Source organism: Cavia porcellus, unplaced genomic scaffold, assembly GCF_034190915.1.
Source record: "Cavia porcellus strain 051 isolate PalLab524CR breed Dunkin Hartley unplaced genomic scaffold, mCavPor4.1 scaffold_7, whole genome shotgun sequence".
NCBI lineage: Eukaryota > Metazoa > Chordata > Mammalia > Rodentia > Caviidae > Cavia > Cavia porcellus.
This window is the reverse complement of record NW_026947490.1, coordinates 72,991,922-73,018,888: the sequence shown is the minus strand read 5'-3', so window position 1 is coordinate 73,018,888 and position 26,967 is coordinate 72,991,922. Positions and strand designations below refer to the sequence as shown.

The following is a 26,967-nucleotide window of genomic DNA, read 5'->3' as shown; positions in this document are numbered from 1 at the left end:
CCGAGCAGGGGCTCCTGCAGGTCCTGCCAGTCCTAACACTGCTGCTGTGCAGGACACACCTGATATCACTGCCACCACTCCTTTTTCATAGTGAACTATAATCTCATATGAATTCTGCCCTTAAGGATAGCACTGCCCTCCAAAGAGAAAACAGGACATTTATTTTAAAATACAGTAATACAGGGTACAAAACAACAGTGGCCAGAAAAGAGGCAAAGACACAGATGTGCAGGGGACGGAGGGACGCCAGCGTTGGTGCTGGAAATCCTGACGAGATGGCAGTAATGATTCATTCAAAGATTTCAACCTTTTAAGGATCAGACTAACCGTGGTGCTGGAATGCGGGGAAATAAATACAAGATAAACCCTTGCCCAGAATTATTTTATTGTTTGAGAACAGCTATGCACATGGGTATTAATAACGCAACAAAGCTGAAGACAGCCTGGAGCCTGGAGAGACAGCAAGGGTGGGCACTGAGGCCATGGAAGCAGAGAATGATACCATATTCACTAAGGTGTGTAGGGCACAGAGATGGGATCCAGAGTACACAGCCCAGGGGAGGGCACAGGTACCAAGTGGACAGGAAGGAGTTGAGGGGCTGGCCAAAGGGCTGTCCGTGCGTATTTGAGGAGAGGGGCAGTAACCAATAACCAGAACTGTTTTCTGAAGATGAATCCGGGCACAGAGTGAAAGACAATCTGGGGGCTGGGGATTTAGCTCAGCAGCATAAGCACCTGCCTTGTAAGCAGGCAGTCGTGAGTTCGATCCCTGGTACCGATAAAAACGAAAAAGACAAAAAAAAAAAAAAAAAAAAAAAAAAAAAGAAAAGAAAAGAAAAAAAGACAATCTGGAGGTAAAGACGGAAAGGCAGTAAAATTGGGAAGCTACCCTAAGACCTGGGCAGGGTGGCCACTGTCCTGTCGTGATGTCTGCTGTGAACCTGAAAGGACCAGCCGCAGCAGAGATAGCACGGAGGGATACTGAACAGGATTTTCTGGCCAACTGCTTAGACAAAGGGAAGGAAAGAGACAAACTAGAAACAGCCCCAAAGCTCGGCGACTCTGAGGGAACCCCAGGCAGACTGGGGTTCAGGCAAAGGAAGCACGCTGCCTGGGAAGAGAAAAGTCATTTATAAAACTCCGTTTTAAATGAACAGGGTTTGAGGTGATGGTAAGGAAGTTGGGGTCAGGGAGGAATCCCCAGGAGCTGTGACATGGGGACTACATACGCCATCGTGGTGACTCTGAGTAGGTGGAAAGCATTGTATCTATGAGAACAGAGAAGCTCCACAAAGGAGGTGAGATAGGATAGAGCAAAAGCAGAAGGGGCCATGACAGAGGAGATGGGTAAGAGGGGAGCGAGGAAGAGAAGTGGCCACATCTGAGGATGTGGGCTGGGGAGGATGCCACGCTCCAGAAGATTCTAGAATGTGCAACTGCTCAGCAGCAGCATCAGTGCTACCCAGGGTGGGGAGAGCCAGCCTAGGAAGCCACTAGCTTAGATCACAGGGCTTTTTGTTCATACCTTTTTTGGTGTCCCCAACACTTGGCAAATTTTGAATATCGTGTCAATTTCACTGGCCCCAGGGAAGAGTGGTCTGAGGGTGTACACCTCCGCCATGATGCAGCCCACCGCCCAGACGTCGATGGGGGAGCTGTAGTTGGTGGACCGCAGGAGGACTTCCGGAGCCCTGTACCTGGAGGAATAAAGTTAGCTGCTGGCCATCACTTCCATTGGGCAGAAATTAGGTTAAATAACAAGCATTTCTGGCAAGAATTTATGTATCTGTTTTCTCTGTAGCTCACTGTGGTCCATAGACTTCAAAGGACTTGGCGACTGCCACGGCTGCTGCTAAAACACCAGTGTTCCTGAGCATTTCCCTACAGGATTCTTTTCTACAACTTTTTTTTTTTTTTTTTTTTTTTTTTTTTTTTTTGTCTTTTTCCTTTTTATCGGTACCGGGGATCGAACTCATGACTGCCTGTTTGCAAGGCAGGCACTTATGCCACTGAGCTAAATCCCCAGCCCCCAGGATTCTTTTCTATGGCATCTTTGAGACACATACACAGAGTGACAGTTTGAAAGAAAGCACAGAAAGGAACGGAAAGGGCATAAAACCTACGTGAGGGCCACTGCTTGATTCTGGCAAACTGTGTACATCAATCCCTAGCGTCTGAAGGTTTTAACAATAGTAACCAGGTAGTTTTGCATACAGAAGTTTGGAGAACCTTATATAACTCGTTTGGGGAAAATGTAATTGGGAAGATCTATATATAAAATCTTATACCTTGGAAACGCGGAATGGGTTTCCTTATAAATTATTTACCACATGAGTCTTTAACCACATCCTGTGCCCACACAGTTACAAAGGGCGTCTCAGACTGCACTCTTCCATCTCCTTCAAACTTTAATGCTGATGACTGGCACCACTTTTCTGAGATGGTACCTTACAAAGATGTGCGGTAAAATAATTTTGAGAAAAATCATACCCACCATCGGGTAGACACGTAGTCTGTGTAGGGAGGCCTTGATCGGATTTCTCGGGCCAACCCAAAGTCTGCGATTTTCACCAGCTCTGGTCCCATGCAGAGGAGGTTCTCGGGCTTCAGGTCCCGATGGAAGAAGCCTGCAGGGACAGTACAGGACAGGTCATGTTTGCTTCTGCGTGACTTCACTGTTGTCATCCTCTTTCCTCAGCAGCTGTACTGTTCCACAGAGCACCATGGCATGACACCATGCTGCCTCCATGTCACAAAAAGATGCAGTCTCTTGGCCTTCTCACACGACGCCAATCCGTGCCTTCACAGTATCATTCAAAGTCGACCTTAAAACTTGCTTTGTTTGTATTAACCTCAGAGAACATTTCTTTTACAATACCAAAACTCATAGGCTGTCAGGTCTGGGTTTTAAGTGTGCTCCAAAACCTCATGTGTGGCTGACGTGGCTGTGTCTACAGGCTGTGCCTTGGGGTTGGGCAACTGGATCAATAGACTGACCCCCTTATGGGTTGCTAACTTAAAAGGCTATTGGGAGGAAATAACTTCAGGAAGTGGGGCCTCATTGGGCTATGTCATTGGAGAAGTGCTTGTAATGGTTTAGATTTAAAATATTCTCCAGAACTATCACGTGTTCTGAGCTAGGAGATCTGGAAGGTGATTGAATCATGGGGTCCTCGTGGCTGGATTAACCACTGATGTGCTCATGGCTGAATGTACTGTTGGGAAGTGAGTCCCTGTCAGTGGGTTGTCACTGGGGCTGTGATGGGTATATTCTTAACTCTGGTTCACACTTTCTTCTATTTCCTAGCAGCCAAAGGTTGAGCAGTTTCTTCTGCCATGCCCTTCCTCATGCTGTTTCTGCCTTGGATCCAGGTCTCCTCCTTCATGTAGCAGTGTTGGGTATCTTGTTCTGGCAAGGGGGAAGTGACTGAGACAGAAAACCGGTACCAGGAGTAGGGTGGCTGCTGTGACTGTGCAGACCATGTGGTTTAGAAGCTCTTGGAATTGGTTTGTGGGAGGAGTTCAGGAAGATTTGGAGGTACAGACCGGAAAAGTCCTAGAGTGGTGTCAAGAGAGCTTGGTGAGTGATTTCATCAGGGCTCAGAGGACTAAAATGCTGACAGGAATGCAGACAGGAGAGGCCAGCCTCAGGGGGTTTCAGCTGGCAACACTGGCAGCTGGACTACAGGCCACGTGTGTTATACTCTGGCAGCAAGTTTGTCCACTTTTGCCCATGTGCTGAGTTTTTTCTAGAAACTAAGATTAAGTGTGGTGGACTAATTAATCTGGAGGAAATTTCCAGCCAGTTCGTTATTCAGGGTTTGGCTGAATACTGCAGGCTGATTTTGGCCAGATTTATATTGAAGGCCAGAAGAAACAGCCAGACCCCACTTGCTGCAGGTTCAAGGATGTAAATGGGTAAATTCCTTTGGAAGACTTTGAGAAGAGAACCCCAAGGTGCCCCGCTCATTCAGGGCCACTTAAAAAAGTATTTCCCCAAGTTTAGATACCCAGGACCTAAGAGGTTGCTGTACCTGCGGTTCAAGGGACTTTAAGCTACTGCATGAACTGGTAGTAGACTGTGGTATCATCCACATGGTGCTGATTTTTCAGGCATGCAAAATGCAGCAATTAGGTGGTCATGGAGGCTTCCACCCAGACTTTTGGAAGGCCTGAGAGGCCAGGCTGTGTGGTGCTGAGGGGGTGATGTGTGAAGCTGTGAAGCCAGGAGCCCAGGAAGTTGGAAATGCCAAGAAGATGGCATATCCATCAGGAAAGCCACAGGCAGTGCCCAGAGCCACCCCAAGAGGGAGCCACTGCGTGTCACAGGCAGGGCTGCTCCAACTATCTGGAGCTCGAGTCTTGTTATAACCTGTCCTAGGTATGAAACATGGAGGTAGGGGGAACACGGAGGTGGGGGATTTACTGTTTGCTCTGCTGGGTTTCAGTCTTGCTTTGGTCTGATTTCTGTCTGTCTTCCTCTTTCTCCCTTTTGGAATGAGAATGCTTACCTGTAACACTGTATATTGGCAGTGTTTTTATTTATTGGGACTCAGAGCTAAGAGTTTGCCTGGAGGCTCAAAGGAAATGTTGGACTTGCTTTTTCTGCAAAATTAAAAATATTAAAGATTCTGGCAACCCTTGGAGATGGACTAAATGACTTTTACATAAAGACATGGACCTGAGTCTTTTGGGGAACTGAAGCTGAATGTGAAGGTTTGGATCTACAATGTCCTTCAGAAGGCTCATGCATTTAGAGATGGGGCTTTGGAATGTGACTAGATTACGGGAACACTCTCTGATCAGTGGATTAATCCATCAGAGAGTTCAGAGTTCCACGTGCCTTCAAGAGGTGGAGTCTGGGTCACTGGGGGTGTGACCTGCTAGGGTGTATTTTGACCCTGGTCTCTTTCTGTCTCTGTCTATTTCTCTCTCTCTTTCTCTCTTTCTCTCTCTCTCTCTTTCTGGCTGCAGTGGGTTGAGCAGTTTTTATCCATCATGCCATTTCAGCTGACTATGAACCATAAGCCAAAATTAAGCTCTCCTCCTTCAACTTGTGGGTGTTGGGTATTTTGTTGCAGTTATGGGAAGGTGACTAACAGTGTCTCTGGTCTCTCTCTCTTTCTGCTTCCTGCCTGTCATAAATTAAGCAGCTTTCACCCTCCTACAGACCAAAAGCCATAGGACCATGTGACCATGGTTTGAAACCTCTGAAACCATGAATCAAAATAAATCTTCCCTCTCTTTTTTTTTTATTGAGATAAAATCTTGCTACGTACCCCAGGCTGGCCTTGATTTATTTCCAGCCTCAGCCTCCCTGGTGCTGGCATTACAGGGATATACCAACAACTTTCCACTTTTAATTTGATTTTTTCAGGTGTTTTGTCACTGCGTAGAAAGCAACATAAAGGCTGTAAAAACAGCCATTCAAGGGAAAAACATCGTTCTTATCCTGCCCAAAGTAGACCTTGAAGTCAAAGCTATCTGAAGACCTTGAGGTCAAAACTATCTGAAGACCTTGAGATCAAAGCCATTTGAAAAGTCAGTAGTCTTATGAATACTGAGCTTACACTAGAGAATACAACTGAAATACAACTCTAATTTTTATTCAAGCTACAAATGACGTAGGAATCAACTCATATCTGAGATTCTGGTGGGTATCCCCATACATGTAAATGTTAAGGACTTGGCATTTTGCCGATGAAAATGCACGGATGTCTATATGTACCTCACATTGTGAAAGGCAAGTAAGAAGCCTATCTCAGCTACAGCACTGCTTCAGGGGTGCCAGGAAGAGATGTTCATCATGGCGATCCTCCAGATGCACTCACACACCTGCTTCTGAAGACCCCAACCCGCTGGTGCTGACCACACCACCAACTCAGACATCATGCAGTGTGGCTCCTATTCTCAAGAGAATGCCAAAACTGGAAACAACGTAGATGATGCTGCTGATGGTGTGGTTACATGCCCTCATTATCCACTGTGAAAGCAGGATTCTAACTAGCACCTGGTGGGGGAGATTCGCAGCCACCACTGAAGCCCTAGTTCCTGACAACCTCTGTGCAACAGTGCTTGAGGATACAGCTCCAACATGCCTTCTCCGCCCTTCACCTCTAGTAAGACGATGACTGGATGTCACCTTATCTTCTATGCACTTGCCCAAAACCACTTTTCTCCTCTCCCAAACCGCCTCTACTTCTTCAGTTTTTGAGGACACTATCAGTAGATGTCGGCGCCACCTTCCCTTGAGAGTGGTGTTGTAAAGCCGTTACCAGAACATCTCCTGCTTATCTGTCACCTTCCACACTGACCCCCAGCCTTGCTCTAATGGCCTGAATGGGACTGCCCTCCTCACAGCTCACCTCATATCAGCTTCTCTGAGCTCCCCACACCTTGAAAACTTAATCTGTCCCTAGTCACCCTCCCATCCACACACACACAAAAACCTTTCACACAACCTTTAAAAACTGTTTAACAAGGCCAAACTCTTTTCATTCTACCTAAAGAGATAAATGTATCTTCCAACTTGTGTGGAACGTGTTCCCATCAAGCCAAATTTCTCATTCTGTTAAGTTCATAGCATCCATTTCCATGTTTGCTCCTTTCTGTCCACATCTTTCTGTCCCAATCTCTGCCAACCTTCAAGATTTGAGTTTTCCGCTTTTCATGGCACCATTCTGATATGATCGCTTTCTTCATTTATATATCTCACCAAAACATATTCAGAGGCCAAGCCAGGTGATGGGTTAGACCCTGTGGATTTAGGATTAACTCACATGGCCATGGTTCTTAGGTCTTGCCTTGATGGAAAATGAATCTTCTCCTCTGATCTTATGTAGAACTCTATCATTTTCAGGTGCATCAGTCATTTTGCAGTCATTAGATGGAAGCACTTTATACGTAAGGGTCACATTCGTAATTCTTCTGAATCCCAGTATAGTGGCAGGAGCGTGATTATCTCACTAACAGAGCCTTGATGACTAAAGGAAGGGTCGGCCAGGTTTTAGGGCACAAAAGGACACAATGGCAGTGAGTGCACCTGGACTACGTAGGCAGACGATATGGAGAACAGACCACAGCAGACGGCAACTGGTAACTAAGACAGCAGACAGCACTGCGTCTGAAGTAGTGCGCACTAAAGAGAAGGGGGTCTATTAAAGTAGTGAGGACTTGGAAGTGGATTCTGTGTGAGTCACAGCAAGACCGAACCCATAAATCACAGTTATTTTCCAAAGACCGTCTCTGCTCTAACAGGGCTCTGGGGTGTGGATCTACATGAAAATGCACTGTGTGGCATGGATCAAGGGAATGGCGCTTTCATCAAAGGACGCTGCTCTCCATTCATCATTCTGAAGACAGCAGAGTTCAGTACTAGGTCAAGTTCCAAATGGGTAGGATTTGTGATAATGGTGGACATGCAGGGCAGATGACTGGCACACATGGGTAAAGTGGACCTAATTACAGTCCAGAACCACGTGCACACACAAGAAGACCAGGGGAGGGGAAGGATTCCTTCCTGCTGTAGGCTGCCGGTGATCAAAGGAGTCTGACCTGGCCCTGACTAGAGACAGGCACAAGCACATGTATAACTGTATCGTTTGTATGCATACTGTGGAACACACAGTACTTCCATATACTAGTCCTTGAAATACCCAAATCAAATTAATAGTAAATCAAACTTAAATTATAATAAAAATGAACATGAGGTTGCCAGTTCAACAAATGCAGAGTATTTCAATCAGTCAAGATTGGCCTTTAAAACCAGGCATAGTGGCACACACTTAATTCCAGCATGTGGGAGGCTGAGGCAGGAGGATCACTGTGAGTCTGAGGTAAGCCTAGGCTACATGAGTTCAAGGCCACCCTGAACTGTATAGTAAGATCCCGTGTCAAAACAAAACAATAAGAAGAACTCAGGAGGCTAAGGCAGGAGGATTGCTACAAGTTTGAGGCCAGCCTGGGCTTCACAGCGAGGTCAAGACTAGTCTGTACTACGCAGTGAGACCCTGTCTCAAAAAGTTAAAAAGTACAATAAGAATAAGAATAGACTTTAAAATGAAAAAAAAAAAATCTGATATGGACTATTTTGGAGGGCCTAATCTCAGCCTAAATACATGAAGATTACCCACGCCCACTAGAGGGGGTAATGACTCTTCCAGGACCTCTTCTTCAGAGTGGCTCCAGCTCCCAGAGGCTGGCCTGTGTTCCTGTGCTGGAGGTGGCTAGAGATGGTCTGTGGTAGACAGATCTGACTGGAACACAGGGAAGAGACTAGAGAATGTTGCAGCGCTGTGTATTTATGTAACATATCTTCCTGCTGTCCAAGCTATCATTTCCGACAATATTGAATTTAAACCTACAATGTTGCTGTCAAAAGGTCACAGGGACAGTTATGCGCAGCAAGGCAAAGGACGGTCTCGAGGTCATGTGCAGCAAGACAGAGATGAGAACAAAAGTGGAGAACCGCTTCTGGGGCAAGCCACTGTCCCCAAATCACCAAATACATGCGTGTCACCTGGATAGGTGAGAGACCTGCATATCTGCAGGGAAGGTCACAGGTCCGGGATGAAACAGTCCGCCTCTAACTCCCACAGAGTGTGTCTGCTTGGTATCATTCTGTCAGTACCTAGTGGAGCCGCTGTTCATTCCCTGTGGGGGATCGCTCAGTGACAGGAGGCATGGCCATAGCAACCAGCAGCAGCCTTGCCCCTCCCTCTCAGAGGAGTCTGCTCCCCGGGGCCAGATGCACCTTCCTGCAGTCAGAGCAGAGCACACTGCCCGCAAACAGCATGAAACTCAATGCACCTCAGCCAAGTGCTTTAGAATTTCTTTATGTCACAAGAGAAGAAGAATAACATGGAGGTGTATTTGCTCTGAACCAAGTCAAATCAATACCATATAAAAATCATCATAGTTTCTAAATCATTTATCTGTAAAAATGAGATAAGCCCTTAAGAACTGAGTCCAATCTACTCACAATTACTATTATTTTCCTCATCTTGTATTCTCTTTTTCTCCTTGAGAACAGATTTTTCTAATCAAGTGTGGCACACAGGTACACTTTTTCTATTTTTTTTTTTTTTTTTTTGTCTTTTTCCTTTTTATCAGTACAAGGGATCAAACTCACGACTGCCTGCTTGCAAGGCAGGCGCTTTATGCCGCTGAGCTAAATCCCCAGCCCCACACTTTTTCTATTAATCTCCCCTCTACCGCAGTGGAGCAAATTTTTGAAACAGCCCTTTACTTCGGTTTTCTTTTAGGAATGGATACTGCTTGTTCTTTCAACCGGAGGAGCTGACAAGAAATAAGTAAGGTAACAGATGAGCATTGTGAAGCTCAAACTGGAACTGGCCCCTAATTGCCAGCCATTGCCACGGTCTCCCATTCAGAGGGGAAGCTGTGTCAAGGATCTCTGACAATGCCAACAGCAGTGAGGTGACACAAGCAGAGGCTGATCTTCTTCATAAGCTGGGGCTTCCTTAGCCCCATCTCCACACATTTATTAACACAGAAATGCAAGCATGCAAGACACACAAGGGAGACAGACAGTGCCGAGTCCCAAAGGGCTCTTTTGACACAAAGGCATTAAGGGCATCAAATTACAGACTGCACATATGTGTATGTATGTGTGTCCATTTGGCTTGTGTACATGTACAAGAAATGAATATATGTGTATGTACACAAACATATGGTGCAGATGTATGGTCTGTGTATATTTACACACACACACACACACACACACACACACACGATTAGGTAGAGCTCTGGACAAAGGTTACAAGTTCTTCCTGGCAACCAATGTGTGCGTCTCATGAAAAGTAGCAAAAAGGAAAAGAAGAGAAAACCAAAGAACACATTCCTTTTTTTAGGTCTACTCAGTTTCCAGCATTGAGCAAATAACCCCGATAACTACACCCTATGATTATTCCCTACCTGAAAATGTGCTGGCTGACTTAACTGTTTTGAAAATCATTTTGATTTCTCATTGTTTCTTTTTCTTGAGTTCTTTAGTCTAGTAAGTGAGCATCTTTGATTTCTTCGTCAGACATCACATCTGAAATTTCAGTGTTTCTGAAATTCATCCTCTCCCTGTGAATCTGTTTGAGCAAAGGCAGAAGCACTGGCACTGGCAACGCCAGGCTCTCTGAGATGATGCTCCTCCCGGAACTGTGTCTGACTTGACTGAGTCTTGCCTGTTACTCAGCGTGAGCCTGAGTACCAGCTTTTGCACAGAGAGCCCGTGTCTGTGTTTTACCTGACCTCTGACAGTCAGGCTACTTGGGGAGAAACAGCAAGCTGGTGTCAGTCCCAGAGTTACTGTGCCACCCTGGGCAACACAACACTTTTCTACTAGAGGCCAGTTTACATCCACTTGAGCTGACTGCACTGCCAGGGAGCTTCACCATGGTGTCCTCCTGAGTGGGAGGCATCTCGGGGACAGGCATTTGCAGTGGCAGCACCCTCAGCTGAGTGGGGACGTCTGCCTGAGCAGTGTCAGCCACTGTGCCCATCTGTCTGTGTGCTAACATGACCTCACACGACCTTGGAGGACCACTGGCATCACTCACAGATGTATCCATCTGGCCGCTCTGGGCTCACGGGAAATGATCAACCCCGTGCTATTCAGGGCTTTATCCGATAGTAACAAGCTGCAGAAGTTACTGGTGATTAGAACCTTGTATTCATTGCTTCGGACTTCTCAGAAGTTCAGCAGAGAAGAACGATCTGGATATTCGACGCTTCTCCACGGACTAGCCACATCACTTGTGCAGGGATTCGCACCACTCCCTAAGAGCATTTCCTCTGATCAGATGAATACCTGGCCCGTACTAATGGAGATGCCACCAGCTTCTTCACACTCTTCTGGTCTGTTTTTACCTCAGAGAAACCCTGTGTGTTTTTTGGTCATTATCCGTTGTACAACAAGCTCAGAGCTAAATCTGTAACCTGCTTCTTTCACCAAAATAAAACTTTCTGGTATATGAATCTTAAGAATTAACCTCATCCATACTCCATTTAGCTTTGGTCTCTTTTATTCTTCTAGTTTTTAATTTATCTTCTTGTACCAGGTAATTTTTGTTAGATCATTTTAAAACCCTTTGAAACAAACTGAAGTATAAATACTCTAAGAAAACGAGAAGCCACAGTTAGTAGATTAAATATAATACACACAACACCTCATGATTACCTTCATTTTTCTCATTAATACCACAGTTAATGGTCAGGAATAATGCTTATATCCATAACTAAAGCTTTATATTAACGGTTGAAGAGTACAAAACACATGAACATGATAAAGGAAGAAAATCAAATTCCAAAAGATAACATATTCCAAAATCCATCATCACCCTCTCAACTTTTCAGCCTTTCTTGGGAGTTAACTGCAAAAATCAATGCTTTGATGACAACAGTTCACTGTTACTCAAAAGCAAAATACTTCAAACCACCTACCGTGTTTGTGAATAAACGCCAGTCCTTGCAATATCTGATACATAATATTCCGAATAGCAGACTCTGGAAACAACTTATTTCTGCATAGGACAAAGGAAAACAAAGTTATGAACCTGGGTTCAAGTATTAAAAGGAATTCCCTGTCTTCATGTTCTTTTGATTACATTAATAGGAAATTAAGAAAACATGTTCTTATATTAATTTTTGTTGTCATTTTAATACTGGAGATGGACCCTCAGGACTTCACACACAGCAGGCAAGCATTTTGCCACTGAGCTACATTCTCAGCCCTCTCATACAAATTTTTGCTCAGATCTTTGATAATAAAATCCAAGAAAACAATCATTTGTCCATACAGGGAGCTAACTTTAAAATACCAAATATATTCAGTTATGGTACAAAGAAAATATTAAACATTTTATAATGAGAAAACAATCCCTCTAGCAGCATATAAAAATCTCTTTCTGTGACAGAAGCTAAAACTTTCTAAAACTTCAGTGGGGGATATCTGAAGCCTTCATGAGATGCAATGGGTGGATGTTAACATTCTTCCCTGGTAGGAAAAGCCCACAGCTTTATAATTGGTATTGACACTGAAGATAATAATTTTTCACTCAAACCATGCAAAGGGAGTCATAAAATTCTGGCATTCATTTTGCTACCAGAAAGTGAACTGAGAGTCTGCCATGGTTTGATCTCAAAGTTCAAAATTACTGTGGCTGGGAAGTTTCATATTGGCCTCTTCTTTCCAGTACTTGAGCACAGTAGCAGGAGAGAACTGAAATCAACGCAGAAATAAACCCAGAAATTTTCAACAGAGGCTTCAAAATAAATGCAGGCAGATCCACCCCTGACTTGTGGCTGTTCTGTCCATTTGTCCCCAAAGGGACAGTGACGAGCAGGTGAATCACTTTACAACAGGAAACCCATCACACAGAACGCAGGTCCCTGAGGCCATCCCACGTCTCCCATAGCAGGAGTACGGGCTGGGCCCTTTTTTGGCAGGCAGCTTCCAGCATTAAAGCCGGGTAGCATGAACGTTCAGTAATCAGAGAAAGAACTGGGAGACTGAAACTCAGAAAGCAGGAAGAAAACACATCTACTTTGTAATATTTATTTCTAAGAACCGGATGTCCAAAACATACCTTTCTTTAATGAGCTGGTAAAGATTTTCCTTCATGTACTCAAAGATAAAATAAAGATGATCATTTTCCCTGATAACTTCTTTTAATTTTACTACATTGGCATGGTTGAGCTTCTTTAAAGACTGAAAGATGAGGGGAAAAATATTAGAGAAAATCTCTTATTAAAAAAGGAAGGTTAATCCTACTTAATCTTAGGAAAAAATACTTTGGAAAAAAAATTTAAGACATGCCATAAGTTACATTTGCCATAAGTTACTGACACTTTTATATGGAGCATTTGTCTGAAACCAATAGTAACTTTACCTAAAACAGTTTTGAGGAGCTGATTAAAAGGTAAGCATCTCACCCATTACTGGTATTTCGGCTGCACCTAGGACTCAGCGAAGGGCCAGGGCTATTTTAGGCTTACCCTCTCCAGACTATGGAACTCATGCAGGCTGTGTAAGTGGCCGGCACAGAATAAAAGAAGCTGAGGCTTTGGATTTTCTAGTCCTGGAGGAAACGGCTGCTGTGGACTGAGAGCATGGGTGACCAGGGTGCAGATCCGTTAGCCAGGACATTACTAAACAGAGGCCGAGAACCTGCGTGTCGTGGCTTGATTCTGAGTCACCCGTGTGTGAGACACAGAACAGGCCTCACAGCGTGGATTGTAACCACTCTGCAGCTCCCTCCGAGTGTCATTCAGGCAAGCACATTTGCATCCCCAAACACTGCCCAGGCAGGTTAAACCAGTTCATGTTTGTTTGCACGAATTACACTTGTACATCTGTTTGTTTTACGTCAATTATTTTTTGCATACTTTTTTATACTTAAACCATTGTAATTGTCTTTGATATTTATTTCTAGGGAAACCTAATAATACGTTCCGGTTATTTTCTTTTACTAATTCTTGTTTACTTTATTTGTGAAAAACAACCTATAATTTTGTGCTACAATCTATAAAATCTTTCATTGTCAGTTAGTGAGATAGTATCTTTTATACTTCTCCAGAATTCAGTGATACTCTTTTACAAGATGGACACACTTGGGGCACCACACTGTGAGGCAGGAAGTGCCAAAAGAGCTGCAAAAGGAAAAAACTGAAAAAGGGAGAGATGTTACAGCAGCAGAGAGGAAAAGTACGTGTTACAGAATGAAGGACAAGAAAGGCATTGCCGGCAATTCAGCAATGACAGAATTCACAATACGGCAATGACAGAAATGCAAAAAGAAATTAAACACTTCCAATACTGGTCAATGATTATAGTAATTCTACAGGTGGTGTTGACAGAGTTGACCAACTAGCCAGCCGACAATCAAAAAGCAAGGAAAAATATTAACATAAAATTTTTATGCACCTTCTGGATCAAAGAATATGGAACACACCTGTCATTTATTCAAAACAAGGGAGGTTCAGAATATTTACAATTTAGATTAGGTTTAAAAGACCAAGTAGCTGAAAAATGAGGGATAATGAAATTCCAGTCAGGATGTCCATCCTGGATGTCTTCACCATGTTTAGTGGGCAAACATTTTATTGAAGTTATGCTACACACAAACACACATACACACACATACAGAGGAAAGGCCAGCACAATAGTGTAGAATATGTTGTTCAAAGAAAGTTAATAATACATAAAGAATTCGGAGAGACCAGATCCCACTATCCAGATTCTAATGTTGTGTTATGTATTGAATGTGTTAAGATACACCATAGACAGAAAGATTTTTGAATAAATGTGATCACTCTCACTTGTATATTTCCTGTTGTATTATAAAAATTAATGAAAAATGCCATGTTGATCATCATGTAAATAACTGGACTGGTGACTAGTTAATCATGGAGACAGGAGAGGAGACATCTTACTGGGAAGACCCTTCAGGAAGATGGGGAAAAACAAAGCCAGGCAGCAGATGAGGAGGAAAAGGTGGCTCACAAGGCAGCAGCCGGCCTTCTCTCGATGGTCCTCATGGCGCAGGTGAGCACCACAGACTGCAGTCATGTACACAGGCACTGCTTTCTCTCTGTACCCTTAGTCCTGTGTGTGCTAAGTGGAAACTGCTTCCGTGAGCAACAGTCCTGTTCCTGCAAAGCATCTTGAGGCGAAACTGTTGGTTGGCTTACTGGATAGTTAAGTCTAATAATAATCAATCGGAAAGCCCGCTTTGCTTTTGAATTTCATTAGACAGTTCATCCTTTTATAGAGGGAGTGAAATACTTAAAGATGGAAGTGTTACGACGGACATCCAGACCTGGAGAGACGCGGGGTAATAAAGTAGTCCAGGATCTGGCTTGGGAATGTGTCACATGATCAATCACATGCGGCAGCTGGGGAAGGAAACAGGAAGTGAGTTTGGTGAGGGAGGAGGGGATGGGACTCCTCCGGAGCCTCCTTCCTACAGCACAAGCTCCTGCCAAGATGCCTCTCTGGCAAGGATTCTTCATGGTTTTGCCAACTATTTAGGCCAGACCTTCCAGAATAATCCAAGGGCTGATTATTTCCTTGATTGGGCTGGATTCCTAGATCTCCATGAACAAAAAACATAAACATTGCTTAACCTGTGAGTGTTCACTGGGCTTTCCCAACTGCAGGCCCCTTTTCTGCCTGTTTTCTTAAAGCGATTCGCACACAGTGGCCAAGAATTCCTTGGAGGAGGAGCCTGAAGGTAAATTCTTTCTGAAGCAAAGAAGCCTATTTTCCAGCTTTCCTGGACGACAGTCCTGAACGTGGCCTGAGGTACCTTTGGCTCTTTGCTTGAAGTCTGTTTTGAAGGTAAATTCCTACTGCATGGCTCAGAGTGGCTCCGAGCTCCTGTTTCTGAGTGAGGCTGATGAGCAAGTTAAAGTCTGGACCAGTTTCATACAAAAAGATAAATTGTGCATCAAAGACTTCATGAGATTCTTTAGAGCTCTGCTTCCAGGAAGAGTCATCTCATTGGGCTCAGAAAAGGTTAGAACACGAGGGGTTGGGCTAGGTCACTTGTGTCAGAGACAAACCCCACTCTTGGTCCGTATGGAAGGAGGTTCCAGTTGGATATTATCAATTCTGTCTTTCTTAGGGACTGGTTGACCTTTTTTTATGTTTTTGGCTTGTTTGTTCCTTTGTTTGACAGCTGGTCTTGTTACACAGGGCAGGTTGGCCTCAACCTAAGATCCCCCTCCTGAGCCGCCACGGTGCTGTGATGATGGTCATGCACTACCTGGTCTGGCCAACCATTTCTTAACTATTACAGCTACAATGGAATTGGCCCTAAGAACACCCCAGGGCACGATACACAGCATCTACTTTAAAGAGGAAAACAACCTACTTGGGAAGACAGGACGTAAACTCAAAATGCATGAATTAAAAATGCACTTAATAAGGAAAACCATTTAAGTGTTAGAAAAATGACAGAAACAGGAAGCATCAGAGACATTCCAGGAAGGAGCAACCTGCCAGCACTGAGTGGTCAGCAAGAGCATCTCCTGGGGAACAGTGCTATCTAGAGCAGCTCAGTGGAGGGAAAGGGGACTTCAGCGGGGAAGCTGGCCTGGGAAAGGTTTGCAAAGGGAGTGCAGTGTGGAAGGGTAAGGACCACGCCAGCCTGGCTCAGACAGAGGCTCATCCAGGCTTTCTCAGGCTCTCTCGAGGGGCACACAAGGGCAGAGGGGAAGAGATGGAGAAGCGGCAGACACAGTGTGAGGGAAGGCAGGGTTTCTCCTCACTTCCTTCACTGTTCGGATTCGGCAGGACATGAGAAATGCAGGTCCTTTAGTAACCTCCCTTTCCAGTTCCCTTCCGCATCAGTAGGCAGAAAAGAAGAACCTTAGGGTCCTGTAGCTTTATGTTCTGTCATTCATTAAAGTACTGCATGTAAGAGTCATGCAAATAAAAGCCACGTCATCACTCAGAGTCTCCTTTACCGTTACTTTGCCCTGAATTCTATAATGTACATACTATAGACACTGCCTCCTCTATTGCCATGACCTGTTCATTTAACAACCCGATTGCAGGACCAGAACTCAGTCATTCAATGAGGAATATTTGAGAAAGAGTCTGCAGGTCCCTGTTCCGGCTCTGAAAGCCACTTCCACATCCGGGGGCCCCGTGGCAGGCTCTGATCTCCATATTCTACTAAGGGTCACCAACAGGGCTCGAGGGAACAAAGAGCAGGTGGAGCTCCACTCTAGGGCACAGGAAGAGAATCACACAGACAGAACCACAGTGGTCAGCGTATGCTGTTGGAGATGCGAATTAAAACAATGAAAAGAGGGACAGAAGAAAGAAAGGGAGCAGAGACCCAGCCAGAACACCTAATACAGCTGCAGCCTGGATACAGCTTCGCCCACTGAAACAGGCGCTGCTACTGTATCTAGAGAAAACCTACACCGAGAGCTATTCCTGTGTAGTAACAGGAACAATCGCCTTAGGAGGCAACAGTAATCCACCAAACAATTTATTTTATTGACATGCACTGATATAAAAAAATCCATTAATGATAAAAGTTTTCTAATAGCATATTCACTAATACAGTAACATTATAATCTTTTACTTTCATTAAATACTACCCACCTTTTTTAGCATCAGGGAAAAACTACAAGTGCAATGATTATATCTATGTAAATCCAATCACACATAAAGCTATGCTAATCAGTAAAACATAAATTATTTTCTGGTTTATCAATAAATACCTTAACCTCACGAAGGTTCATGCATTCCTCCCAGGAATAAAACTTCCTTTTCATTCTAAAAGAGAAGAAAGAAATGGCACATTTATTCCCAGTAGTAGACTAAACTTCATTTCCTTAATGTTTTCTTCCTGACCTAATCAATCCTGCTTGAATGTGACTGTAACTCCTACCAAATATTGTATCATTCAAAATAGCATTTATTTTAAAATGTGGCATTGCAATCAGGCCTGAACCACACAATTTCCCAGCAATGCTGGCATGGACTGCTATCTTTTTGGACCCACTAATGAGCCAATCTGCCCTGGAGGGAACTCTCTGAGGCTTGCTCTGCTAGACCAGAGCTGCCCTGGAGAACTTCTGTGATGTCTGGCATGCTAGCACTCCACATGTGGCTAGCAAGCAACACAGGAGTGGAGTTTTAGTCTTTCTCAGTGTAAATCTGGAGGCCATAGATGGTAACTCTCCACTCCTCTGAGTAGCATGCTCCGTGCCCCTACGGACCAGAGGTTAGCAGGCTCCACCCCACGGGCCCAATTCATGCTATCATCTGCTTCGCTACAGCCAGTGAGTTAGGGACGGTGTTTGTGTTTATAATCTGATGAAAACAAATCAAAAGATGAGTAGCATTTTGTCATATGAAATTATATGAAATCAAAGTTTCCATTTCTATAAATGAAATTTTATGGGGGCACAAGATACTTCTTCACGTACAGACCCCCTTCTGAAAGAGAAGGACAGGTGAAGAAACTAACGCACAGGAAAGGTGCACGACCGTCCCTCCGTCTCAAGTTGGTCTAACAGGCCACCTTCCACCTCTCCCTGACGCTTTGTCCTTGCCGCAGGGCTTCCTGGTTGAGCGACCCTTTATTCATGCTCCAAATACTACTCTTTTGCCCTCCTAGGGGTAGGTGCTTTGCCAGCTCTGGAGAGGCAGTGACAGGACAGTGATGGAGCATACATCAGAGCAGGGGTAGATAACAACTTTCTTCGGCTAACGCTACAAGGGAAAGATGCAGGGCGATGTCAGAATGGACCCGAGAGGGACCTACTCCAGTCGGTTTTGAAGGGAACACTCCTCAGTGAACATATATTCCAAACGTGCCCTGAAGGATGAGGGGCACTTAGCTTGGTCAGAGGCAGGAGGACCTGAGCTCAAGAAGCTAAAAGGCTGCAAGAGCAAAGCAAACAGGCAAAGATGTAGCGACGGGAGGTAAAGCTGAAGAAAACAAGCAGGGTCATATGATGCAGCGATTTGCAGGTCACATTAAAAGTGGGGGCTTAACCCTAAAACTAACAGGAGGACACCAAAAGCTGCCTTCGTTTGGACTCCCCCCACAGCAGAGGCAAGGACATGGGCAATGTGGATTTACTTGGGAAGTGATTCGGGGAAGCCTCGGCAAAGAGTAGAGAATCAGGAAATGAAGAAGTAGACAGTGCAGCACAGAGTGGAGGGCTCAGCTAGCACAAGGGGGGCAGCCGGGGCCTGGACCGTGGGGGCACTGAGGTCGGGTGGGACACGAACAGTTTCTGTCCATCAGATGGTGCATTTACAGTCATGGCCGCAGCATGGTAGAGCAGGGGGATGGCGGGAGCCAGGAGACCCACAGAGGACCTATGGGTCAGGCGGCAAAGGGTGACGAGAGCATGCGGAGAAGTAGGTGGATCTGATAAAGGCTCAGCAGCACTAAGGGACTGGACTACCAGAGGTGAGAGCGAGATCCAGTGACAAGATCTTGTCTTGCTTCCTCGGTTGTTTGCATGACAACCAAAAGAGATGCTAAGGAGACAGGTGGACAAGTGGCCAAGGATGGGTACAGCAGGAAGACCCTAAGGGGTGCCCGGACACGTCCCTTTCCTGGTATCCCGCTGTCTCTCTGGCTGTCTGTCTAAATCTCCTTGCTTCAAAGAATCACTTGCTTCTAACCAGTGACACACAGTAGGATGTCACTGTAGAGATTACAGTGGTACCTTGGTTCATGAGCTCCATGATTCTGATCAAACACAATGGTTAGGTTTAATGTTGACCCTACAGGGAGACTGGGTTCAGTTCTCATCCAATTTGGTTTACAACCACAATCATGGAAGGTGTTAAGTTCATGAACCAAGGTACCCTGTAGTTTATAAAAGCCAAAAAGCCACGGCTTGCATCTTAGAAGACTCTTCTCGTTTTCTTACTGTCCACATCTGGAAGCAAGTGGCCAGGTGACTAGCTGTTCTTTACAGAGGTTCACATAGCAGGACAGCAGGGGCAGCCAAAAGCCACCAGGAATCTGACCGTCCTTGTTACGACGACACGCAAGGTTCAAAACACTGCCTGCAATCAAGCGTGTGAGCTCAGCAGTGGACCTGCTCCCAGCCCAGCCCTCAATGAGACCCTGCACTGATCAACACTATGCCTGTACCCACAAGAGACTGTGAACCAGACAGCTCACCAAGCTGTGCTGACCACACAAACTGACAGGTGTTTGAAACCACCAAGTCTTGGAATAGACTCTTCACGGTAACACATAACTAATACCACGGCTTTGCAGACACAAAGATCCAGTATGCACAGGGAAGAAAGACACAAATCATCAGCCCACCTCAAGTGTGAGCAACTGGATTAAGTCACTTAAATTTGCAGAACCTCTGTTTCCTTTCCTGTGAAATGACAGTCATGAGCCTACTGATTGTTCCCGCACAGGATAAGAAAACATGGGAAAAGCACTTATGCTGTTTATAAAGTAGTAAGTCTAACACAGGCTCTTTTACCACCCCTAATATGAGTACTGCAGAACCCAGAACCCCAGGTCCTTCTCCACCCCTTCCATCCAGTCCCTTTAGGGACGTCTCCAAGACAGGACGGAGCGGATAGAGCAGAAACTACCTTGACAATGTACAGTTAAAAAATTCACCAGAACAGGGTAACACTTACTTTTTAATGGCAATCAGTTCCCCAGACTCAATGCTTCTTCCGAGCAGGACAGAACCGTAGGTCCCATCCCCAAGCTGCTTAATCGTTGTGTATCTATTCATGGTGGGCCTGCTCCGGCCAGATGTGCATCTCAGGGCTGAGGCAGTTCCGTCCTATGGGCCTCCCCAGAGTGTAACCAGATTTTTCGATGACAGCACCAGCACAAGGTATTCAACAGGATGTGACTATCTCCCCAATACATATTTTCAAAGATAAGTCTTCTGCCTGTAGGGAAAAATGGGAGGCAAGGAAAATGCTAATGTACTTTTTTTCTGGTACCAGCAACCAAACTCAGGACCTCGCGCTTGCTAGGCAGGCGCCTGTGCCGCTAAGCTATATCCCCGGCCCCTGTACATTTTTATAATCTAACTCAGGGGTCAGTGAACTCTAACCCACAGCCTGCCACCACCCTTACAAAGTCTTACTGGGCAGAGTCAGCCCACTCACCCGCACAGCACCTATGGCTACGACAGCAGAGTTGAGAGTCTGGGGTACCAGATACCCTGTGAAGTCTAAGGAACTTACTGTCAGCCCCTGATTGAAATAAGGCTCTTTTCTAATGTTTTATAAAACTAGAGATACTATGCTTAGAAAGTAACAAAATGAATCAGCTCCAACTCAGTACTTTTCTGCTGACTATTCTGGGCCAACGCTGTATAATTATGGCTGATCAAAACTGCTGAAGTATGACCATCTGTGCTAAATATACTGAGTTCCATAGACTTCAGCTACAGTAAACAGACAGAGTCACAAAATGTTAAGACTAAGTTCTTCTAGGTGTCCATGAACTCCTTCTAGCTAAGCATCAACAGTGTTACCTTTACTACAGACTTCAGGAGCTAGACCAAAAACTAGTTTTTCAAGGTACAGAATGTACCTCTTTTAGTACAGTGTGTGATTGATTTTTTTTTTTTTTTTTTTTTTTTGAGACAAGGTTCACTAAATAACATGGACCAGCCTTAAACTCTCTGAGTATCCTAGGCTGGCCGTGGACTTGAGATACTCCTGCCACACCCTCCCAAGTCCTGGGATTAAAGCTATGCAACCCCACACATAGTTATGTTTTATTTTAGTAATAAGTCACTGATTTTTTCATTTACATAATTGAGACAGTTATTCAGTCTCTCTGAAATAAACTGTACAATATAAGTGATTGTAATGTCTTCAGGCAAACGACAACATATAATGCTTAAATAAGAACAATAAAAGTGCACTTTAAAAAGTACAGTTTCCACACTAATGATCTAAAGACGCAAACAATGACTGCAAGAATGTGAAATTGTACCTCTAAAGCCAGCCTAGAGCTTCTAATCAATCAATGTAGAAGGAAAGAGGTAAATATAAGATTCACTATGAGGCTAAACTATCATAAAATTGGTTGCAAGTAAGGCTCACTGATGGATGCAAAAATAAAGAGAAATAAGATATTTGTACAGTCTTGAAGTATCTGTAAAATAGTATCAACTTCAAGGGGGAAGACGGTAACTTCAGAGGGAGAAAGCAGCAAGCCTCCTTGTCCAAGCCATCACTCTGATAGACATGACCTTTTACACCTGGAGGAGACAGGAGAAGGGTCCGCATTACTTCTGTGGTACTCTTGTCAGCAAAGCAAAGTATTCAAACCCAAAAGAGGAATGCAGTACTCTCCAATAAGTGGTCTGTACTTACCAGATGTATCAAGGTGATAAACAACAAAGATTAAGATCGGTTGGAGTGGGGGCATTAAGCAGACATGAGAACTGAAAGCCACCTGAAACCCTAGAGAAGACCCTCAGATGGCAAAGGCACCAGCGGAAAAGTCGACTCATTTGGGCAACGTCTGCCTGCATCTCAGTCAATACTGTTGCCCCAGTGCTAATTTCCTGGTTCTGATCATTAATGAAGATGTTAATGTCAGGGAAGGCTGGGGGTGAAGGTTTCCTGGCTTCTGTGTTGTGTGTGCAGATGTTCTAAGGCTAATTCAAAATTTAAAAATAAAAAAAATAAATCCAGAATGTTCTTATGAAGGCAGTTCGTGAGCTTGAGGAACCCTGAGAAATACAAAGACTGGGGCTGTTTTCAGCGCACTGCACCATGACTCAAACAGCTTCTAGAGATCACGCTCAGTCCTGCTTGTCTCCGGCTCATTCCTCTTTCCAAGAATCACTTGTAGGCCTCTGATTCGCGGGGCATTTTTCTGTGGCTGAAATTCCTCTGGACCAGAGTCCCCACAGCAGCCTCAGCATCTCTTTACGGTGATGTACACCACAGCTGATTCATGTTCACAAAGCACCTCCTGTGTGACAGACCCTGAGTTTGGGGATGCAGAGAGCAGTTAATTGTGCTTCCTTCTTTCAAAGCTGTTGGCATCTCACTGCAGAAAATGACTGGGCAGGGAGACAGGTACTCAAGAGTACAAATCAAGCTATTCCAAGTAGCCTTCGGTGCTGTGGGCTGGGCAAGGAGAAAGCCTGCTCTGCTTGCAGCTGGGCCAGTTCCATGTGGGGTCAGAAGGCGGCGAGAAAGGTCTTCAGAGAAGACCGAAATAGTAGGTGCTTTCGTGTGGCAGTGAGGGGTTCTAGAGCTCCCAAGAGCAGAAATGAAGAAGGCACAGAGGCTTAACGGACGTGGGGATTTGGAGCAGGAACAGATAATTCCAGAGCTTTGTTTCAGAGGACCTCAGATGCTGTTTTTAAAAACACAGGCTTTGTCCAAAATGCTTGATGGTCATCATGTGGTCAACGGAGGATCAAAGATTTAGCTCAGTGGCACAAGTGCCTGCCTGGCAAGTATGACATGGTGGGTTCAACCTCTAATACAAAAAAAGAAGAGGAAGTGTTGATGGTTACTGGAAATAACTGGATGTGGACGACAGATTAGAAGAATACTACATCTGTGTTAAATTATTTGAAGTTGATGCCTATGCTGTGGTTTAGTAAGAACATGATCATATTCTCAGAAAATACACCCTGTAGGATTTACAGGCAGAGGATCGTGAAATATGCAGTTTACAAGGCGCCTCAACTTCCGGTGCAGTTGTGTCCTTCATGGTAAGCTGAAAATATCCTGAGCTGAGAATGCATTTCACATACCACACCTATCCCCTCACCTAACCCAATATATTGTTTTACAGGGACAACAATGCATTGCAGAGTATTCATTTTTATCCTCTGATGGAGAGCCCCATTGGGATTTGGACTTGGACCTTGTTGTGGCTGCCTGGCATCAAGACAGTATGGCACCACATATTGCAAGGGTGGGACCAAAACTCAAATTCAAAACTCAAACTCAAAATACCATTTCTATTGAAAGCGTATAACTTTTGCATCACCACAGAGGTGAAAAACTGTAGTGGAACTATTGTAAAGTTATGGGTCATCTGTATGATGAGGTGCATTGAGCAAAAAGTGTGTGTGTGTGTGTGTGTGTGTGTGTGCACAACAGGCACAGAAGGTGAAGGAGCCGAGGTGGCAGAATGTTAACAGGGAAATCTGAGGAATTGCTAAACTGTGTTCCGAACTGTATCTCTCTCCCCTCAATTGTGTAGGCTGGCGCTTACAACTTCCAAAATGACTGTGTGGAGACTGAGCCAGTAAAGAGCTTCTCAGGTTCCACCAAGGCGTAAGGGGAGGGACCCAGAGATTAATGTCTTGTATGCCCTTGTCCTACCCTGTGCCTTACGCAGCCTACTTTAAAGCCATTTATTATCAAGGCAGAGCACAGATCCTGCTGCAAACGTCTCATACTGTACTTCCCCGTATCTGGAACCTACAGAAGAGGCGTACACTGTGTAAGACGCCCACTCTCTATCACCCTGCCGTGCTAACCAGAACAAACTAAGACAAGCATGTGAAAAGTTTTTGTATTACTCTTGCAACTTTCCTGAAAGTTTGAAATTACTGTAGATTACAAAATTTCTTTTCAAAATGGGAAAGGAATCTTTTAAAAGATATGCACATCTTATTAAACATTTTATTTTAGCTTAGGGCACACAGATTAGATTTGTTTAATGGTAACTTGCCCAGAAGACAGAAGACTAACATAACATGTTTCCTTCACTGGTGATCACCGTCTTGTTGATGATTTTGGATTCAAAAGAACAAACCCTCCAGAAAATCAGAAGAGATGGTCTCTACCTCAATCTGATGAAAGCCATCTATGACACCCCAACTGCAAACATCACACTAAATGGACAAAAACTGAGAGCTTTCCCTGTAAAATCAGGAACAAAACAAGGATGTCCACTGCCTCCACTCTTACTCAACACAGTCCTGGAAACATTAGTCAGAGCAATTAGACAAGACAGAGAAATAGGGCAATCTGCTCAGGACCCCTTCTGTCTCTCTCCAACAGGAGCTTTCTTTCTATCAATAAGTATATTTTTTTAAAAGACAGAAATAAAAGGAATAAAATTAGGAAAGGAAGAAGTTAAACTATCCTTATTTGTGCATGACACAATACTCTAGATAGAAGACCCCAAAAACTACCAAAAGATTTCTAGATTTAATAACCAAGTTCAGTAAGATACAAAGTCAACACTCAAAAATCAGTAACTTTCCGGTACACAAAAAACAAACTCACTGAGAAAGAAAGGAAACCACATCTTTCATAACAGCATAGAAACAGAATGAAATACTTAGGGATCAATCTAAAAGAGTAAGTAAAGATTTTTACACTGAAAACTACAGTACTCTGAAAAAGGTTATCAAAGAAAATTTTAGAAAAAGGAAAATCATCCTTTGCTCTTGGGTAGGAAGAATCAACATAGTAAAAATGGTCGTATTCCCAAAAGTGTCATACATATTTAAAGCAATCCTGATCAGAATACCAATAGCATACCTCAGAGAATTAGAGAATTTATTTGGAAGCAGATAGTAAAAAATAATTCTGGGCAATAAAGGCAAGTCAGGAGGCATCACAATCCCTGATTTTAAATCATACTAAAAAGCTACCGTAATAAAAACAGTATGGTGCTGGCAAAAAAATAGACCCAAGGAGCAATTGAACAGATTAGAAGATGCAGAAACAACTTCAAAGGCACTCAGCCACCTTATCTTTCATAAAGGTGCCCAACAACTTAACTAGAAGAAAGATTAGCCCTTTAATAAATGGCGCTGGGAAGCTGGCTTTTCACAGACAGAAAACTGAACTCGGAACCATATTTCTCACTGTATGCTAAACTAAAATTGAGATGGATGAAAGACATAAATATTAAAATAGGAACACTAAATCTGCTGGAAGACAGACTAAGTGGAACTCTTGAAGACACAGGTGTAGACAGAGACTTTATGACAAGTCCCCAATTGCAAAGGAAATATTACAAAGAAGCAACAACTGAGATCTCATCTTATTCACCAACAGAAAGTTTTACCGGCTGTTCCTCAGACAAAGGACTAATATTTAGAATACTAATATTTAGAATATAAATAACTGAAAAAAAATCACACCTTCCAGATTTAAAAGACCTAATCCAAAAACAGGCATTGGAAATGAACAAACACTTCTCAGAGGAAGTATAGAAATGGCAAATAAATACATGAAAAAGTGCTCAGCATCACTGGTCATTCAAAAGACACAAATTAGGGTAATGGTGAGATTCCATCTGCATAGGGAGACCCTGTCTCAAAAACACACATACACACGCAAAATTAAAATAAAATAAAATAAAAATCAACCAATAACAAATGCTGCCAGGGCTGTGAGGTAAAAGGAACCCATCTCCACTGCTGGTGGGAGTGCAGACTGGTATCATCACTGTGGAAATCAGTGTGGGGACTCCTCAAAACACTAGGGCTAGAGGTTCCTTTTGACCCGGCTATTCCACTTCTTAACCTCTTTCTGAAAGAACTAAATACATCATACCACAGCAATACGCCCACATCCATGTTTACAGCAGCACAGTTCTAATAGCTAAATCTTGGAAACAGTCCAAATGCCTGTCAACCAATGACTGGATTAAGAAGATGAGGTTTTATTTTATATAATGGAGTACTACTCAGTCATAAAGGATAAACTTGATATATTTATAGGCAAACAAATACACCTTGAGACCACACTCTTAAGTGACATAAATCTGACACACGTGTGCAAGTATCACATTGTTTCCCTGGTGTGAGAAAATCAAAGTGTAAATAAGGAGCAGAATGCGTACTAGACATTACTAAATAGGAAGAAAATGCTTAATTGGCAAGGGGAGCTGGGGAGAATGAAAGGAAGGAAAGGAAAGGAAAAAATGAGAAAAGGGAAAATGGAAACAAAGTTTTTATAAATAAGGATGGGAAGAGGGGTTGAAGGGAGAGAAGGGGAGTTGGAAAAAAAGAGGAATTAAGCTATATCATGCATAGGTACAAAGCTCCTACGATGCATGAGATCATTATATATATTTAAAATACACCAATGAACTTAATTAATAAAAAAGAAAAAAGAGCGCCAGGCCTCAACACAAGCAATTCTGGCTCCACACTGCTTTCTGTGTCTTTTTCTTCTTACTTATCTTCATATAAATTGTTGGCAGATCATATACAATCTGTATAATCCATAAATTCTTTTCTAACAAATTGAGGCTCCCAAGTGGTTATTTTATGTCATTTTCTAAAAAAAAAAAAAAAAAAAAATGAAACTTTGATTTGTCAGAAATTATGTAACTAATAAACTCCAAACTTTATTTTTTTAAAAAAGTGTTCACTTTACCCTAGAAACAACAGGAAGTCAATTAAAGTTTTTTTTTTTTTAATTAGGGAGCTGGCGTGATCAGATTTGAATCTGTAATCCAGTTAGAAAAATTT

At 43.7% G+C, this 26,967-nt stretch overlaps 2 protein-coding genes across 5 annotated transcripts in view; both read right to left on the bottom strand.

Annotated features, from left to right (window-relative positions):
* Positions 1-20,351, bottom strand: part of Cilk1 (ciliogenesis associated kinase 1) — a 37,640-nt gene extending 17,289 nt beyond the window's left edge. For all 4 annotated transcript variants that reach the window (XM_063253833.1, XM_063253834.1, XM_063253835.1 and 1 more), the window contains exons 1-6: positions 20,165-20,351; positions 17,251-17,305; positions 12,600-12,721; positions 11,455-11,534; positions 2,495-2,627; positions 1,526-1,697 (exon numbers count right to left, since the gene is read on the bottom strand). In XM_063253833.1, coding sequence (XP_063109903.1) covers positions 1,526-1,697; positions 2,495-2,627; positions 11,455-11,534; positions 12,600-12,721; positions 17,251-17,305; positions 20,165-20,265 — 663 coding nt within the window. In that variant the 5' untranslated portion in view covers positions 20,266-20,351. The remainder of the gene's footprint in view (positions 1-1,525; positions 1,698-2,494; positions 2,628-11,454; positions 11,535-12,599; positions 12,722-17,250; positions 17,306-20,164) is intronic.
* LOC134477027 (uncharacterized) lies at positions 20,165-20,405 on the bottom strand. The gene has a single exon (XM_063253837.1). It carries the CDS (start codon positions 20,403-20,405, stop codon positions 20,295-20,297), a length of 111 nt encoding a protein of 36 aa, XP_063109907.1. The 3' UTR covers positions 20,165-20,294.
* Between the last annotated feature and the right edge of the window lie 6,562 nt (positions 20,406-26,967).

Coding starts and splice junctions, on each gene's coding strand:
- LOC134477027 (XM_063253837.1), bottom strand. CDS start 20,405: ATGTATTGGGGAGATAGTCACATCCTGTTGAATACCTTGTGCTGGTGC.